At 38.3% G+C, this 18,502-nt stretch overlaps 1 protein-coding gene across 8 annotated transcripts in view; it reads right to left on the bottom strand.

Moving 5' to 3' along the window:
- LOC117829876 (protocadherin-15-like) overlaps window positions 1–18,502 on the bottom strand; it is a 245,906-nt gene that overhangs the window by 114,278 nt on the left and 113,126 nt on the right. For all 8 annotated transcript variants that reach the window (XM_034707604.1, XM_034707609.1, XM_034707610.1 and 5 more), the window contains 3 exons: window positions 7,727–7,859; window positions 6,414–6,493; window positions 3,939–4,032 (listed from right to left, as the gene is read on the bottom strand). In XM_034707604.1, the coding sequence (XP_034563495.1) occupies window positions 3,939–4,032; window positions 6,414–6,493; window positions 7,727–7,859 (307 nt within the window). The remainder of the gene's footprint in view (window positions 1–3,938; window positions 4,033–6,413; window positions 6,494–7,726; window positions 7,860–18,502) is intronic.

Here is an 18,502-nt window from a genome sequence, read left to right as displayed (position 1 = left end):
GTAGAGAGGAGGAGATGAAATACAGGCCGATGAGCGGCTGATCTCTGGGATCTCGGAAGTGATATAAATCGGGAACCACACAATGCTGCATAGCGGACCAATCACAGCGTCGATTCTACGCTTAGTTACATTTTGGAGGAGGTGCACATCAGGTACGTGCGTAGGCCTCCGCGTAGGTACGGGAGCTATGAGGACCCCCAGCGTAGGCTACGCCGTCGATTCAATGCAGAAGTATAAATCAGCCTTTACTAGTGCACTCTGAAGTAGACTGTCCATTGTTTATTCACCATTTAATTCATTACTCTGCTGGGTTACTCTGTCTAGTTACTCTGTATTGTAAACGTATAGCTTTGTGCTTGGCCATTATTGGAGTATCCAATGTCCTCTGGTAAGACACATGCTCACTATAAATTATATAAGCCTGCCTGTCTCTGTCTGTGATTGGGCTCTGACACAACTTTCTCTGACTGAAATGTAAACCAAAGCAGAAAATGCACAGCACTATTCAGAAAAAAACTCAAAGAAACTAATGTACCAAGTCATTTTTACCATCATTAATTTAGCTACAGCACCCTCAATTCTAACATGACTAAGTGATGAGAACACAGGCTCATTCACATAGCCATGCCATGATTGAGTACCGTACAGTCCATTTAATGACAATAAACTGTGCTGTACCAAAGTTTAACTTGAGTCCAACAATACACAGTGCCCTTACATTGGAGGTGGTTTACTGCACAGGCTTGTAGGGTCCTCAATGTGTGGCAGTATGATGGATTCACTGGCCAAATAGCCAATTAGGCACTTTGTAGTCTGACACTCTCACAACGGGACATTTAATAATGGGGGACACAGACTAGTGTGTGCGTGTGTGCACGCATATGAAGACAACCCAAGGCCTGTAGAGTGATGCTGATTAATGGTCCTGTGTAAGGCTACTACACCCCAATCTTCTACTCTCCTTCTTCTATTTCTTCCCTTGCTCGTCTTCTCCTCTTGTCTCTTTGCGTAGCTCATACTATTCCTCTCATACACCTCTCTCTCTGTTTCTCTCCACCCACAAGTCTCAACTCTTTTTTTCTTAACATACACAATATAATGGAGTGTCAAGCAGAAAAATGTGCAAACTACTTTTAGCCATTTTCTGGCTTAAAGACCTTAGGGGCACAAAGATAATACGCTAATTGTCAAGGTCCAGAGCACAATTGAGTGAGTATGTGTGCGCAAGTCTCTCGGTGTGTATGTGTCAGGATCCTTTATAGAGCTGTGTATGAACACAGTGCAGTAGTTAAGGTAATAAAGGACCCCTGAATACCTCTCTCATCTCTCTCTTCTTCACTTTCTCTCTCCATCCTCCTCCCACTGAGTCTCCCCTGTCATATTGTGTGTGTGGGTGTGTGTGCGAGAAGGTCAGAGTATTCAAATCAGCATTTTCGCCTCTCAGAGGGACCTTGAACTTTGCCTTTTGTTTTAATTGACATGTGCAGGAAAAGGGGGGGAAGAGAGGTAGAGAAAAAGAGATTCATACTCTCCTTAACGCTGGACTAATAGATGGATGATGAGGAAGAGACTGGGAGAGAACAGGGGAGAGGAAAAAGGAGCAGAGGGGAGGGAAAGAGATAAGGGCAGGGGGCTCTGTCCATTGTCTTCATTTGACTTTCATGTGAGTGTCTAAAGATTTGACTTTTTAAAAGGACAGAAAAGAAGAACACAAACAGAGAGAAGTAGAGAAAGTGATTCTAGTGACCTGTGATCAATTAAGTGAGTGAGAAAGGGCATGCATGCCGCCGTCCTTGCAAAATAGCTCTTGCATCTGCAGATAAACCTTTTGTGTGACGAGACAAAAACCTGAAAATGGAGAAGTTTCATTAAGTAGAACTTGTGATAAAGCTGTTGCATTGGATTGCAGGAGATTTGCCTCCATTCATTTTGTGTTGCGAAATGCTCATTCAGCTCTCAGAGGCGATGCAGGGATACCTAGCAATGGGATCCACGGCACTACTTCTTAAACATCTTCTGTCCTACACTGTGTTATTACCATCCATTTTGAGAAAACAGTGGTTCACTCTAAAATAAAATGACCTTAAAGAGAGATATTTGGTATTGTTGGTATTTTTAAAAGACGCATTCATTCATGGCAACAAGGGACCAGCCAGGCTAGATGCTGAAGAGGCCATGGATCCCGACTGTCACGTGACCTGTCCCAGAGCTTTCAGATATTGTCAACTTTTTGTCAACAGGAGAAAAAACACCCTGAAGTTGAGGAATTGGTTTGAGGCCAAGAGAGAGCATGCTGCTGGTCGACTACACTTTCTAACATGCCAGAAATTAATCTGATTGTTGGAGAGCAGCTGATCGGGAAAAATCAGTCATGCAACATAAAAAAAACAAGACAGAACCAGCTTTAAAATGCACTGTATATGCCCACTCTAAGATAGTCAGATCACATACTCTGACGGTAGAAGATTAATTTTGCTTGATCACCAAAGTGACCAAAGGACTTTTGGTCTCTTGCACAGTTTGTCTTTGAAATCTAAACCTGAGCACACCCAATATCTGGTAGGACACAGCCTGTTTTTTTTTTTTCTGCTCAGCCCTTTCAGCTTTCATTCTGCCTCCTCTGACCTCTGCTTACAACCAACATCACCAATGTTGTGGTTGTGACTGTGTTTTGTGTTTTTGTGTGTTGAGATCTTCAGTCGACATCAAGAGACATATTTTATCACACCACCATCATTTGGTCCAAAATCTGCAGCTCGAGCACTGACTAGGACTAGGAAAAGAGAGCATATCTCTCCAGTGTAAGCTTCTCTACACTGGCTACCCATAAAATCTAGAACATAATTTAAAATCCTTCTTCTGACCTACAAAGCTCTTAATGGTCAGGTACATTTGTATCTTAAAGAGCTCATAGTGCCCTAATACCCCTCTAGAAGGCTATGCTCCCAGCATGCAGGCCTGCTTAATGTACCTAAAGTCTCTAAGAGTAGTACAGGAGGTAGAGCCTTCAGTTATCAGGCACCTCTCCTTTGGAATTATCTACCAGACAGGGTCCGGGAGGCAGACACCCTCTTTCCTTTTTGATAAAGCTTATAGTTAGAACTGGCTCAGGCTTGAACCAGCTCTTAGTGTTGCTGCTATAGACTTAGACTTCCGGGGCAATTGGCACACTTTGATCCTATATAGAGTAATCTAGACCAGCTATGTTTATAATAGTGTATTGAGATAAAGTTTGTTGTGATTTGGCACTATACAAATAAAGATTATTGATTGATTGATTTTGAGAAGGGCTTGACTCATATTTAAAATGATTGACTGTTGGTTTACTGGCAACATATATTGGTTATCTTTACTTGACTTCTCCCTTGCTGCCAAGTATTAAGCAGTTTTGAGAATGTATGTTTCTATACCCTGAATATTATTGGATAACTGTGCAGTCCCTTTTTGGTATGAATGAATTAGAATTAGTTATTGCACTTTGTTTATTGCACACTCTGACACGAGAAGGTCTTCTCCATCCTATCTTATTGTAATGAGTTGTATAAGAAAACTGAAGGCAAATTGAGCTTCACATCACCATAGATTTTCTTTGTAGAGACTTTCTAATCTGTTAATTATATTCAGAGTTGAAGGGACAGTTTCTTTTTCACATCAAAAAACTCAACTGAACCCATTGTTACAGAAAGATTTGGGCTTTTTTACTTTGAGTATGATGGTTATCTCAGGGTTTTTTAAGTGTGGGTGTGAAAAGAGAAGTATATCCAAAGGCTGCCACCAATATTTTTCTTTTCATGAAACACCACAGTTGCTTTTTAGTTTCTCACTGTGAAGGATTCAGTTTCCCCTTCAGCAGCCCATCAGTTTACTTCCATCGGGGATGCTAAAGAGCTCAAGTTAACAACCAGTTAATGTCTTTGTTGTGCAGCTCTTCTTCTTACCCCCTCTGGATGTCCGTCTGAAGCTGTGACCACCAGCGTATAATAATCCAGAGACTCTCGGTCCAAAGGCTTGTCCAGAACCAAATACCCTGAACTGCAGAAAAATAAAGCACACAGAAAGCCCTGTTAGCTCTCATGGAAGGACACCACCACCAAACAAACAATATACAACAAAATCATTATGTATGCATTGGTTGTGATACCAGAATTCTGTGATTTTGGTCAAAGATTCAGTTCATGTGAACGACCCCAGTCTTTCTCCGATACATTAAACCATATGTAACTACTTTCTTTGCTAACTCTTGTGACAAAGGGAAAGTTTTAACTGGAAATGTGTATTCCTCTTTAAAAACTCCACTATGGAGGCGAATTTAAACAGTTGGCAAGTGTTGATAACTGCTCCATAAAACTCATAACACCCAGAAGTGTATTTTTACTGTGATTATGGGTACTTTGGTGGCACAGATGATGCCTCATACCCATCAACTCCCTCACAGTGACATTAAGGGATGCCCTCTAGGGTGCTGTATTAGCTCAGTCAGTGATGTTGTTAAAAAAAAAAACTATGGGTCTTTTCACAAATAAGATAAGAATTAAGAGGTAAAGTAGATCAAAACTAGAACAACATCTCCAAGTAATGCACAGACTGACAAAATACACATTAAAGCAGGCCAGGATGGTTATTAGAAATAAGTTACTTTGACACATGTTTACTTGTAAATATGTAATCCTGACATGCACTTTAAAGGAAGCGGAAATATGAAGAACAAGTAAGCAAATTTTGTGCTTTTCACTAGTCATGAAGTCTTTGATTTAAGTACTTTATAGATAACATATTCTAAAACCAAACAGTCTGAGAAGCAAGGAGATAAAAGTCTGATCTGAAGGAAGATTTCTGCAGAAGTGAAAATAAGTGAACCACTCCAGAAGATCAGCAGCTTCAGCTGTCTGAGACTTCTGACCAATCAAAACCAGGAGACATCTTTATTGGCCCTGATTGATTACAACTTTTTTTTCGCTTCCAGAGTGAGGATTTACATAATGACGAAAGTATTTTTAATTCAGGCTACTTACATAATTCAAACACCAATTAAACACCATCTGAAATGCACATGCTCTCCAAATTCTGGCAGTGTATGTGTGGGGAGGTGTGTGTGGATGTGTGTGTTGCTTAAGTAAATGTGTGTAGTATAGATGTTAAGTGGTCCAAAAAAACAACCTAAAAGATGGTTCATGTATATTTATAGATGATTCGTGAAAAGTAAAGTCCTTTAACACACATTTACACTGTCTTGAACCTGCATGCACAACACACACTTTTAAGTAGTCTTCTTTTCCTATTTACGCCTCAAAACTTGACACAATTCTGTCATGTGCCTGTTCTGAAAACAAATATCTGCAACAACGAGTGTAGAAAACCTACCGAAAATCTCTTTGTTCAGAGAGAAACTAATTCAAATTTATTAAAATTTATTCCAAAATTAATGGGGGGAATTCTCTTCAGAGCTCATCCCTAGCATCCGGTTCTGACGCCGGTCCATTTAATTATATATCAAAGTATTCTGTATCTTTGGTACATTAGTGTTTGCACCATCACTGCCATCCACCTTGCAAAATGAGAAATAGCCGGCCTGTTCTGATGCTCTCTGTATGTGTTTTTGAAGTATTTAAGTGAGCCTAATACTGCACAGAAGCCATGTGAAATCACTCCATCATGTGCCAATATGAGCTGCAGAGTATTTTCACTCCTGCAGTGGAAAAAATAAGTTGGCTATTACTGTTGATGCCTTATTGCAGGAAAAACAGCCTGGGCTCTGACGGAATCTACCACAAAACCATCACATGTTGCAAGAATACTAGAATAACAGCTCTTTAATACATTTGAATCTTTAGTTAATTCAATTCATATGCATACATTTCCTTGACTGAGTAATTGTCTTTCACCCTGCTTTTAAATCTTCAAATGCGCCACTCTTCTTCATCTGTCCCTTCCTTGCTTTCTAAGTTTTTGTCCTTCATTTTCTACTTCATCTGCCCTGCTCTCTACCTTTCCCAACACTTCATTCTCCTTCTTCATCCTCATAATTCTTCCCCCCTCTCCTTCAGTCTTTCACCACTCTTCCCTTTGTTCTTTTTCTCTATTTCACTCTCTCTCTTCTCCCTCTAGAAATGTAGATGGGATCTTTCCCCAGCACAAGAAATGCATTTTTAATGAGCAGTAAATGAATAAATACAACAAAAGCTCTCACAGTCTGTAAGTGTGTACGGTGAGTGTGTGCATGTTGGAGAGTGTGGGTGTGTTTATGTGAATTCCTCATTGGACACTGAATGATAGAATTAAACTGCTTTCAAGCACAATAATAAAAATACAAAAAGGAAACATCAACAATTTGTACAGATTTTTCAACACAAGTGCAAACGTTAACTTCAAAAAGCTAATTATATAATAACAGTTGTGTGTCTGTGAGCACTTACTTCTGTTGGAGTGCAAAATATCCATTTGGGTCTCCATTGTCTATTTTGTAAGTGATGGGGTCCTTCTCCCGATCCACTGCCTTAAAGTTTTAGACAAACAGAAAAAACATAATATAATATTATTTCCATTAAAAGTATACATTTTCAGTCTACTCTAAATCCTGCCTACTATGATTGCTTTAAACAATGTGTTGAAATCCTCAAAGCATGAGGTGTCATGATGTTAGCCTAAAATATTAGCTAAAATGAATGCACGAACAGCTAATATGGGGGATTAAACATAAATATGGCTAATGGGGAGGATAAAACACTGAACCAGTTAGTCAGCATGACAATAATGGATGATCTGTTGATATGGTTAGCTCACAGTAATGGAATAAAATATATAAATAGTCAGGTAATTGTGCTGGTTAGCTTAAAGTCATGGAGAATTATCTTAAAAGTTAGCCAAATGTGCTATATTAACAGTTAGCTTAATTAACTGGTTAGCTATCATTCAAATGGCTAAGGCTAGATGAAAATAGCTAAGAGTAATGGATTATCATTGAAATACTTAGCTTAGTTGAACTAGTAAGCGAGCATTACAATAAAGAATACCTTGCATGCATAGCTAGAGGTAATAGATACAATTGAAACAGCTAGCTTAATGTGCTTTATAAGCTGCTAAATGGGTTAGCTACCATTACAAATGGGTGGCCTCTAAATAAAAAAGATAAAGGATAAATATCTAAATAGTTAGCATGATACTATACAGTTAACCAGTTAGCTAGTATTACAACAATGAATAACGTGATATGGTTAGCTAGAGGTAAGGAAGAAGAAATTAAATTTGTAGCTAAAGTGTTGAACTCTAATTGTAATAATGGATAACCTGTTGAAGTAGATAGCTGGATATGTGGCATAAATGACTAATAAATGGTAACTTTTGTTTGAACTAGCAGGGCGAAATCATTGCTTGAAAAGTGAGCTAAAGGGGGTAAATGTAAAGCATGGTTATTAGCTACAAATGGTAGGACAAGAGCGCTAAAAATCATTAGCTAACTGCATAGTTTCAAATGGCAAGAAGTTTAACCAGTAAACTATTAAACTATTTTTGTGTACAAGAAGCTATACAAAAGTACTTGAGTTGGCAAACACCATCTGTAAAAAATTGAGTAAAATACTGAAATTGTTGGCTTACGATAAGGAATAAATGGTTAATATTTAAAAGAAATGGAAGAAGATGTTAGAATGAGGAAGCAAAAGTAGCAGGAGGATAAATGGTGAAACCTGGCTTTGTTTGTGTGTTTGTAACAGAGAGGCTTTGCGGGTACCTGCAGATTAAGCAGTGTAGCTCCTGTCCTCATAGCCTCACTGATCTCCAGGCTGTACTGTTGGCGGGGGAAACGGGGAGGACTCTGGTTGTTTGGGGGCAAAACTTCGATATAGACCGTAGTAATTGATGACCTGGAGAGAGAGAAGTGGAAAAGATAAAAGAGAATTGGGTATGGCAGAAAGAAGAAATGCACAGAGACAGCCTGAAACAGTGAAGCAGATAAAAAAGGAAAAGTAGCTGAAAAATGTTGGAGAGGGATTAGAAGAGAGGAGAAGGAGGTGAAGAGCTGGAGGGCAGCACAAGAGGATCGCGAGTAACAAAGCAGTGTCAGGCAGGGTGGATGGTCTATTATTTAAGTAAAGAGTGGTCGGCCTGTGTTTGTTTCTTTGCACTTCATGCTGTGTTTAACTAATCGATAAGAGCGTGGAGTCAACAAAAGTGTGAGGGACAAAGAGACTGCTGACGTCTTCTTGAAGGGAATATGATTTCTAGTGTTCAGTTTGACAGACTTATCCTGCTGTTTCAGTGATTTATTTATGCGAAGTGATATTTATGTGAAGGCTGGAGCACATTCAAAAGAAATGACGCCTTTATTTTTTATTATTGCATTTTGATAATATCTTGATAGATATCAAAGCTTGGATGTCACACAACTTTTTACAGCTACACCAGGACAAAACAGAAGTACCTGCATTTCAAGGCTCAGAGAGAGAAACTGGCAACTAAACTAAATGCACTAGCACTTAACCCAAGCCAAAACGCAAGAATTCAAGGTGTTTTATTTGATTCTTTTAGTTTATTTGATACCGGCTGCCTGTTTGTTTTCATATTGATTTGAAAACTTTTTTATTAGCTTTTAAGACAATGCATGGCCTTGCACCAGAATACATCTCAGAGATACTTTTAGTTTATGAACCAGGGAGGCCCCTCAGATCCTACTCTGTTTTAGCTGTTCCACAGAGAAGAACAAAAACATCTGCTGATGCTGCTTTATGCCATTACACACTTAGACGCCGGAACAGCCTGTCGGAGGATCTGAGAGGAGATGGGAATATTGACAATTTAAAACATAAGCATAATACCTTTCTATTCAGTCTGGCTTTTACATAGTGTTTTATAATTTCATAACTGTAATTTCTTATATCTAATATAATGTTGTTTTATTTTATTTATCTTTAGCTCTTTATTTTCGACCTACCCATTTTTGTTTTTTATTTATTTTTTAACTCTTTATCCTTACCTTTTAATTAATTCAACTATTCATATTATAGTTATTTGAAGGTTTTAGCTTACTTTTAACTTCCACCTTTTATTGTTTGTTACATATATGTTATTGTTATTAGAGTGAAGTCTCTATTTTCTCATCCTTCTTTTGATTTACCATGTTTTTTCTTCTTTTTTTTCTTTTTCTTTTTTTTCATTTTCAATCACTGTAGAGCGCTTTGAATTGCATTTACATGAAAGGTGCAGTATAAATAAATCTTGATTGGTTCATTGTTTGACAAAGTATATCTGCAAAGAGTGACTACACTTTGTTTGGTTATTATGACATCATATATAAGGGTTTAATGTACCCTTTCATACTGCAATGTTATGAAATTAATTATGCAGTGAGGCATTTGTCTCTTCAGAATCTAAAGTGCTACTTAAAGACGAGTCCCTGAAACACATAAACCTTTAATATAATTTAATTACACACACTCAGAACTGCATTTCAGAATGAATGGAGTGAAAATGCAGATGGCTAATAGAGTTATATAAACATGGCTATGCAAACCAACTTAGAATGAATTCAAGGTTTCATTGACAACAATAAATACGGCTTCATAGATGAAAAAGAAATAGGTTTAAAAGCAAATTATTGACAAGAGAAGTTACATTACAAATCATATTTATACGATGAAGAAGCCAAGATAAATTAATGTTAAGAACAATATGATCAAACAATTTGTCACTTTGTACAATGACTTTCTACATTATACAGTGTTTATTTCCACTTTTTGTTAACAGCCCTAGCTGTTCAATGGGCTGTCTTCACGGACATATTTTAATCAACATAACACTTAACTCTGAAATAGCATGTCATGCTGATGACAGTAAACAGGGCTTTACATTTTCAGTGTTGTAAACAGCTTTTGTCTTTTCCAAAAATACTGACAGCCTAAGGGGAATAAACAATGTACTAATTGTAAATTAAGCTAATACCACCAGAAAACAGAGTCCACTTATACTTCACAGAACATTTAACATTGAAGTGCCAAATTTTAACCATGAACAATCCCTAAACTGAAGAGAACAAGATGTGAAGGCCAGGAGTCTAAATAAAGACTTTAAAGTAAAAGTGCCAAGTGAAAGGAAAGTCTCCCTTGACAGGGTCATTCTCAAATTATTGTGGTATCAAGTTATTTGCATGCACCTCATAAATGAAATGCATCAAGTCACCATGAGGTTGCAACAATTGTTGAACAGCCTTGAGTTTGCTTTCTTGATTTAATGATTAATTATTTTGTTGGTGTCTGCTTTCCAGGTTTAAAAGAAAATGAATATTCACAAACATGGCTGCCTTAATGAATGAATGCACACATAAAAATATATAATATATACGTTTTTAAATAAATATATAATATAATATAATATAATATAATATAATATAATATAATATAATATATTATTCAACACACTGTGAACACTGTGTATCTGAGACAGCTTTTTCACACTTAATTGAATAAATGTTTAATCTACAGAGGAAGTACAGTTTCTGGGAACATTGTGCAATGTGCCCTGAAAGTCCTCTAGAGGTGACAAACATCCCAACATCTACAGAACATTTGGGACTTTCCTTAAATGTCCGTGTTGGTTATGAAACGGCTGCAGCTCAAATGTCCCTACAGAATATTAGGCCACTATTAAAATACACATGTTCATGTGGCAGTGTTGCAAAGAGGACTTTTGGGATGTAAGCAGATGGTCACATTTAGAGAAAATGTTTCCTGTAGGAGTTCTCTTGATAACTATCAGGGGGTGACCATTAACAGAATTCCCTTCACTAAGAAAGGAAATTCCTCTTTAGTTTCCAGTTGATCCCATTACAACAGTCCTTTGGAATCCAGGGAATGTAGAGGGCAATGTTCTGGCAAGAGAAAGAAGACAGTAGTATGCCCCAAATGGTTTCAGTGAAGTAGCTATAGGCTATGCAAACACTATGGTAACACAGTGCTGGGAGCTAGAAAGGACATCCTAAACCTGAAGTAATGTTCCCCTGAAAGTTCATGGTAAGTTTTCAATGTTCCCTGAAAGTCAGTAAAATGTCGACCTACACTTTCAAAAGCTAAATATTTGACAGTTTGAGAACAATTGTGGGTCATAAAAAGGTTGGAACGATAACCTTCTCAGATCACTCTGAAGATATAAAACTTGTACAATATTCAGCTAGATTCTGATTGGTAAAAAACCCCTGACAAGACATGTGTGGCAAGACATACTCAATCACACGTCAATATATATGTCATGTAATATCAAATCAATCCACAGAAAACAGTACTGCCTGTTGACAATGTGGCAAAAATGTTAACTTCCATCTCAGGCTGATCTTAAGAGTCAGGAAATAATGACAGTTACCAGGTACAGATGTAAGAGCAGCCTGAGGAGCTACTGGGCCTCAACAATCTCTGATAAGGAAAAGTGGAGCAACATCCTGTCCTGCAATCCAGGCAACGGCAGCAGAGCAATAATTTCGGAAATGTTAAAAGTTGTGACGTGTCCTATCTATGTTTAAAGTTGTGTCTTCCACAAAGCCACAAGAAGAAGGAGGGCTGAATGAGGACAGAAAAGTGTATGTAAAAATTCTTGCAAAAGTCCTGTCCATCTTGTCTAACAATACCCTCAATGAGAATGTTCGGTTAAATGTGGATTATAATAATAAGCAGGCTAATCTTGCGACTTCAACATGAATTTAAAAGTTCAGTTTATTTTTACTTTGTCTGATAAATGGTCAATTTGTTTGATCATATATAGTACACAGGATGTAATGCTAATCAGAATCCTGTGAGGATAGGCAAGAACCCTCTGCTTCACATCTGGGTCCTCCTTGCGCTGTCAGGATTCTGACCACCAATCCGCTATACATTATCCCTTGAATAGTATCAAGAAAGGAAAACGAACTAAAATATAATTATCTGGAATTCTTGATAGCAGGGGGGCACAAGTTTGCATTGACTGGCCCACAAGCAGACCAGAGAAATCAAAGGCTGAAAACATTAAATGTTTTCTTCCTGCTTTAACAAAAAATGTTACATTAGAGGGAAAATTTACACAACTCAAGTGAACTGTAACTAGTAAATCTTGCAGTATGAAGTTGGTCAAAATGGGCTTTCCCAACCTCTAATCATAATCACAAATGGTTGTAAGTGCCTATCAAGTTTTGCCCCCTCATGATTGGAGTGATGGTAGGTTTTTACTCACCCTGAATTATTGGCAAATAAATCGCCAGGGATTTATTTTGTGTTCCTACTTGGCGGGAGTGCAGAGTTTCAGCAGGGAAAGAAGGAAGGGATTAACTCTACTCAAACTGGATCATTGAATGAAAAAGCCAAATAACCTTGAGATGAAACAATAGCCTACAAAATCTGTTTACGTTCTCCAAAATGGAAAAAATAAATGGATAAGGGCTGGAGAACTGGGAAAGCCAGTGTTCGACTAAAACAATTCAGGGGGCTTTATTGATGAAAACTGATTGAAGGACTGGAGATTATTCGGCTGTGTTTTCTACTGTAGCATGGTCTATTTTCCTAAAACTCTCTGTCTACCAATGGAAGCTATCCTTTCTTTCTTATCACAAACAAATACACCATGTTTCCAAACCAACACCAATTCCCACCAAAAACCTTGTATAGATGCTTTAATTTCATGAAACTGCTAATGCTTTGGCATACTACACTTTGCACTTTCTAGCCTGTTTTATCCTCTTCACATTTGAGTCACCACTTGACCCTTTTCCACAAACAAATAACCTTGTTCTCTCCTCTCATTTAGAGTTATTTGGTAGTCCAGCAAGTCATTACTGGGTAAGATGAGTGTTTAGGTGAATTGCTTTTCCCTGAGTGCAATTTACCGGCCTGTTTATTCTTCTCTGGACTCTCAGCATCAAATTGCTCCACTTGTCATTGCCAAAGACTCCCTAAGCTTACGTTGAACATTTTTTTAGCTGAGTTTCAGTCCTTCATTGCACAGCTGTCTGACTAACATGCATTCCTTTTTTAATACAATTGCTACAAAACTCTCTACACCAGCTTTACAAAGACCCTCTGAAACCCACAATGTATTTTAATGCTTCACTGCTGTTCTTTTTCAGTCTGTGCATAGAACTACGTTGGTGCACACAGGGTTGCAAACACTGTCATATCTGTTCTGTGAACGGCAGTATTGTGCTGACTTAACCCAATGGAGAAAGACACTGCTGGAAGACTGCAGCAGCTGCAGGAAAGCTGATGTTCAAATTTAATTTCTGGCCCATGACCAAGACTCATTTGAATACACTTTGTATGTTTGACACAACAGCATTTCACCTGAGGCGTATATGTTTAATTATCAAGCTTGGACTCAAGTTGAATTCAAGTCAACATTGTTTAAAACCTTCAATACAAATTAATACAAACAAAATTAACAGTTCACCATGCAGCAGACTCAAGTTACTGCTGTTGATACAACATATTAACTGTATCTATATTGATCCACTTTAATAGTTAAAGAGACAAGCCCAAGTAATTGGTACTACTTTTGCTACTTCTATCTGTTGACCACTGGGATTATATTAGCTAAAAGACACCAACATACACCTTAGCACTTCCACATTGGTCATCCATTAGATAATAACTTTTGATTGCCGAACATAACTATAAGTGGTTGAATGCTAATGTTATAGCTGTGTTCTGATGTTAGCTAATAAGATAAGATAAGATAAGATACTCCTTTATTCATCCCACAACGGGGAAATTCATGGAGTTGCAGCAGCAAACAAGAAGGTGTACAAGAATTTAACAAGAACATATATATTAAAAAAAAGTCCATCAGAGATGACAGCTTGGCCGTAATTCTCCTGTCAGCCACCACCTCCACAGGGTCCAGGACTGAGCTGGCCTTTTTCACCAGTTTGTTCAGTCTGGCTCTCCTGTATCCTGTCCGCCCACAGCAGGTGAAATCCTTCCAATGTGGCGTTCATGTCCGGTGTTAGCGCAGTTAGCATTATGCTACTCTGCCAGTATTCCCTCTGGTGCTGGGTTTTGCTCGTCCACCTTATCGTAGATAGATCTTACATTCCACATAACGGTGGGTGGAAGGACAGGTCGATGTCGTCTCTTCTAAGCTTGCACCACAGTACCAGCACGTCATCCTTGCCTCCTTCTCCTCAGCTCGCAGGGAACATCGGGCCTAGCATTGTTTAGCATCGACATGCTACGGGATGCTAACAGCTGATATCGTATGTAACCAATGGGACCATGATTACAAATGGGAACAAAAATAGTAAAAACACCACTGAAAACTTAGCCAGTTTGGTGTCTATGGCCAACAAATGAGTCATTAAAGTCATGACAGGCTCCAAATACAAAGATAACTAAACAGTTATGAAAAAAAGATGAAAAAAGAACAACAAAGAGAGAAGTGCTGCAACAAGCAGCCACTCGAGCAGTGCTAAGCAACAGGGAGTTAATAGGCTGTGAAATACTTTTTTTAATGTTAAATATGACACGTAGAAAAATGGCCTATCAAAACCAAAGTGGGATAAATGGGATTTCAGTGCTTGTAATCCATTTTTTTTTGCATGTTTGATTTGAGCACAAGATAGGAAACCTGAAAACAATTCATTATCCATTCTGTCATTTTGGTTTTGGAAACAAATATTACAAAAACAAGTAGCTGCTCTAATTTCCAAATTTTGGTTTCGTATTGAAAAATGAATGAAAGAATGATACACAGATTCAAAAGGTATGACATTTGGTTATCTTGGCTTTTAAGATGAAATAGTGACAAGTAACAAAGCACCATTACAAGGGGGTAGGCCCTGGTAGTTACCTTCTAAGGTTTAAGGGTTGTAGGTATGCAAACATTGGGATTTCTGAAATGCTGCAGATGGAAGTCATTAAGGCTACAGATAAGCAAACTGTTGGGATTAATAAGGATGATAAAATATATTGCAACATCAACCTCTTGTTAAATAAGAAGTTTAATTCTATGTGTCATAACAGCTGTCTTGTGGGTTTTAAAGGTTTGGGGGACCTTTACATTTTGAAAAGTCACATTTCCAATATCATAAATGATATGTGATATGAGTATTGAGCAATTCATTAGAATGACTTTGCACCATTTCATTTTTTTCTGCATGCCTCTTAATTAAGGTATAGAACAGAGTTCTCTCTTCATCTTTATCTTGATCTCTGTCTAGATATTTTCTTTCATCTGTTCTCTCTGTTGATGCCCTCTTTTCTCTCTTACCCGTCACTTTGATAAAAGTATAAATGAGACCCAGAGCATACACTGCTTCCTGTATTATATGGGCTGCATCTATCTAGGCCATGCAAAGGCTCCTCTTATCTGAATGAAAAAATGTATCTGAAAGTTTCTGCAACAGCTCCACTCTCCTATGGAGACTGTCACTCATGGTTTGTTTGAGGAAAAGGGACATACCGCTCACTCTGCGTCCTGACCCAAAGTCTCAATAAATCAGGTAGCAGACGGATAGATATTGATTTGTAATGCAGGTTATGTTTTCAGCAGAGCTAAACAAGGGGTCGAGGGAAATTTGGGGACAATCTGTGAGCCAATCACTGGAACCACCTCAATCTGCAGTGGTTCACATTCAATATTGATTTGGCAGCTACAAGGCTTGAGATGTGCACAAGATGAGAGAAGAATCTAGTTATTATGATGACTGACAAACAAAGTTGGACTGAGCAACTCATCGCAGAAGTGACATTTCTATATATATGAATAAAACATGATAGTTTGTCTCCACGTTAATTACATTTTTGTTAAACTGGGTTGTTTTCTCAGGCACAGAAGATTGATTCTTGGTTCATCTCAAAATTGTATTATGAATTAGTCATGTGTCAAATTAAGCTGATCAAATCAGGTCCTCTCTCAGCTTGACTTCCCTCTGTTTCATAGTTACAATGTCACAACATTGCAGCTCATTCTTAACCACAGTAGGCTTTGCAGTGCTGCATCAAACTGCATATGTGAGGAAAAAATTGAGTTTTTGAAAGAGAGAAAGTATCGGGCCACATTAGTGAGTTTTTTTTTTATAACTAAATAGCATCAAAAGGAAGGGGAATTTATTTGATAAGACTGAGTCGATGTTAATGCACCAAGAGCAGTGGCACTGAAAGTTGAGCTACTGTTTGATCTATACAGCTTATTGAATAACATTAAAGGCAGGCAGGCAGTACACAGTGACTGGTTGTTCAACTCCAACTATCAATTTAATAAACTTGCAGAGTAAGTGAAATTCCTCTTATTTTCATATTCACTACAATGTTCCCTAATGCAAATGACAAAGGACTAACAACGGCACTAAAATCAAACATGGCATAAAGAACAAAGTTGCAACTTTTTATAACTTATTTAAAATGAATGCTTTTCAAGTAGTGAAAGCTTATTACAAAACTGTTGCGATTTTCACACCTAGGGTTTCCAACAGTCCGGGACATAGCTCATATTTTCAACTAAAATAGTTTGTCCCCAGCGGGATCTGAACTGATCCTAGATTAGATCTAATACAGCCAGTAGCCCACCATGATCACATCAGTCAAGTGACGCCTGGCATCCAATCACAGCCCCCCTCATGTGCATCAGACAGACCCAAAGCATCAAAACGCCACATCCTGCTGGAATAAGTTTCATTCAAGCGCCATGTTGTTTGGCTGGCTTGTTGCACACAAGTGATGATAAAATATGGATAAACCACCAAAAGTAAAATAACTTTATAGCTACAACAAGTAACAGGATACAAAGAGGACGTAGGTTGAGCAGGTAAGTAGGGACTCAATGAAAGGTTTCTGCCCTGTATGCTTTCAATAGGCAAGCAAGGTGAGTATGACCAAACACAGCATGCTTGCTACAAAGACACGCAAGAAGGCCACGCTAGCCAAACCCTAACCCTAATACTAACCCAGCTCAGCTCAGTCCTGGAACCTGTGGAGGTGTAGGCTGGGAATTATGGCCAAGCTGTCATCTCTGATGGACATTTTTTTTCTATATTCATTCTTGTACTGTACACCTTCTTGTTTGCTGCTGTAACTCCATGAATTTCCCCATTGTGGGACGAATAAAGGAGTATCTTATCTTTTCTTATCTTAAGCACTATATGTTGGTAATGGTCAATGTGTTCTTCGATGGAGGTCTGTTTCAGGGTTCGTTTTGGGAAAACAGAGGTTTGTTTTTATTAACTTAAATAATAACTCAGTGTTAGGAAAACTACAGATCAAATAAATACCCATACTTGTGTGCCACTGAGCTCCAAACAAAGTATTTTCTTTCATATTTGGCACTGAAATTGTAGGCAGTCCTATTCACAGCAGCTGCGTGTCAGCGCTGCTACTGAGCTGTTGCTGGTAATCATGTGTCTTCACATCAAATATTGCCTTTGGTAATTTGCCATCAATAGTCTAATATTCTATCTTGTTTCATTATAATGTAAATGTAGTATGGAGTCAGTTTAAATAGTTGGATATAGACAGTTGGTTTAAAAGATAAAAATATCCATGTCAGTGGCATATTCCACAAATATACTCTATCGATGTGAACTTTGTTTTACTTCAATCCCTATGTTACTACTCACATGTTATAATTTAAGTCTCTTGTCTGAGAACCACTGAGCTTGCATTAAAAAATAGGCAAGCCTCCTGTCCTACAGACTTTTTCAGCATTGCAGCATCTGGCTGCATGACTGCTCCAACCTGTTTACACACAGGCTAAAAATAAAAAGCAAGAGGTTCAATGACCTCCTTTGAATGCTCAGGCGTGCAGTGTGGACATCACTTTTTTATATTTGTTAAAAAATCTCTTTGTAGAACTCAACTGTGTGGCTGTAACAAACAAGTGCTTGCAGTGAGTGGCCTGTCTGAAGAGCATTGACTTACTTTGTGTGTCCTTTCTACAGAGACACTGCAGGACTAATTCATCCCTTTGTTGAAATATTGGAAAGGGCAAATCGTAAAGAAAGACACCCAAGTGTGCCCTGAGTATCAGCAAACAACAGGCTGTCGTTCAGGCAGTGGTGGCAGCTCAGACTGTGGTGTTTTTGTCTTCATTGATGGCACTTGCTTGTGTTTGCCTTATGGTGTTGATGTATCGGATATGGCGGAGCAGTTCGATGGCTGTGTTTGCGTCTGTTCACAGATATCACAAAGAAATGCTTAAACAAATTTTACAACATAATTGCTACTGCCAGACTGTAGCTGCCTAATCAATATAAACTTTGTTTACAATACATTAAGAGCAGCTGCTTGTTCAATGAAACAGTACAATTTGTTGAGCGGTTTGTGAGTTGTTTAAGGTTACGTGTCCTCAGTGATTTAATCTATAGTGGGATAGGAGGGCGGGAGATAGAGAACCGGAGGCAGGGTGAAACTAAAAATGTCATCTTATCACATCAGTCCTTATCATTTAGAGTGCCACAGACAAACATTAAGTTCCTGCTCCCATCTGTGGCATTTATTCCAGATACCAAGTGCGCCTGCATTCGCTAAAACTGCAGACGGTCTAATTTCCTTTCCTGTGC

Source organism: Notolabrus celidotus, chromosome 18 (assembly GCF_009762535.1).
Source record: "Notolabrus celidotus isolate fNotCel1 chromosome 18, fNotCel1.pri, whole genome shotgun sequence".
In the NCBI taxonomy this organism is placed as follows: Eukaryota; Metazoa; Chordata; class Actinopteri; order Labriformes; family Labridae; genus Notolabrus; species Notolabrus celidotus.
This window is presented reverse-complemented; position numbering and strand designations above follow the sequence as displayed.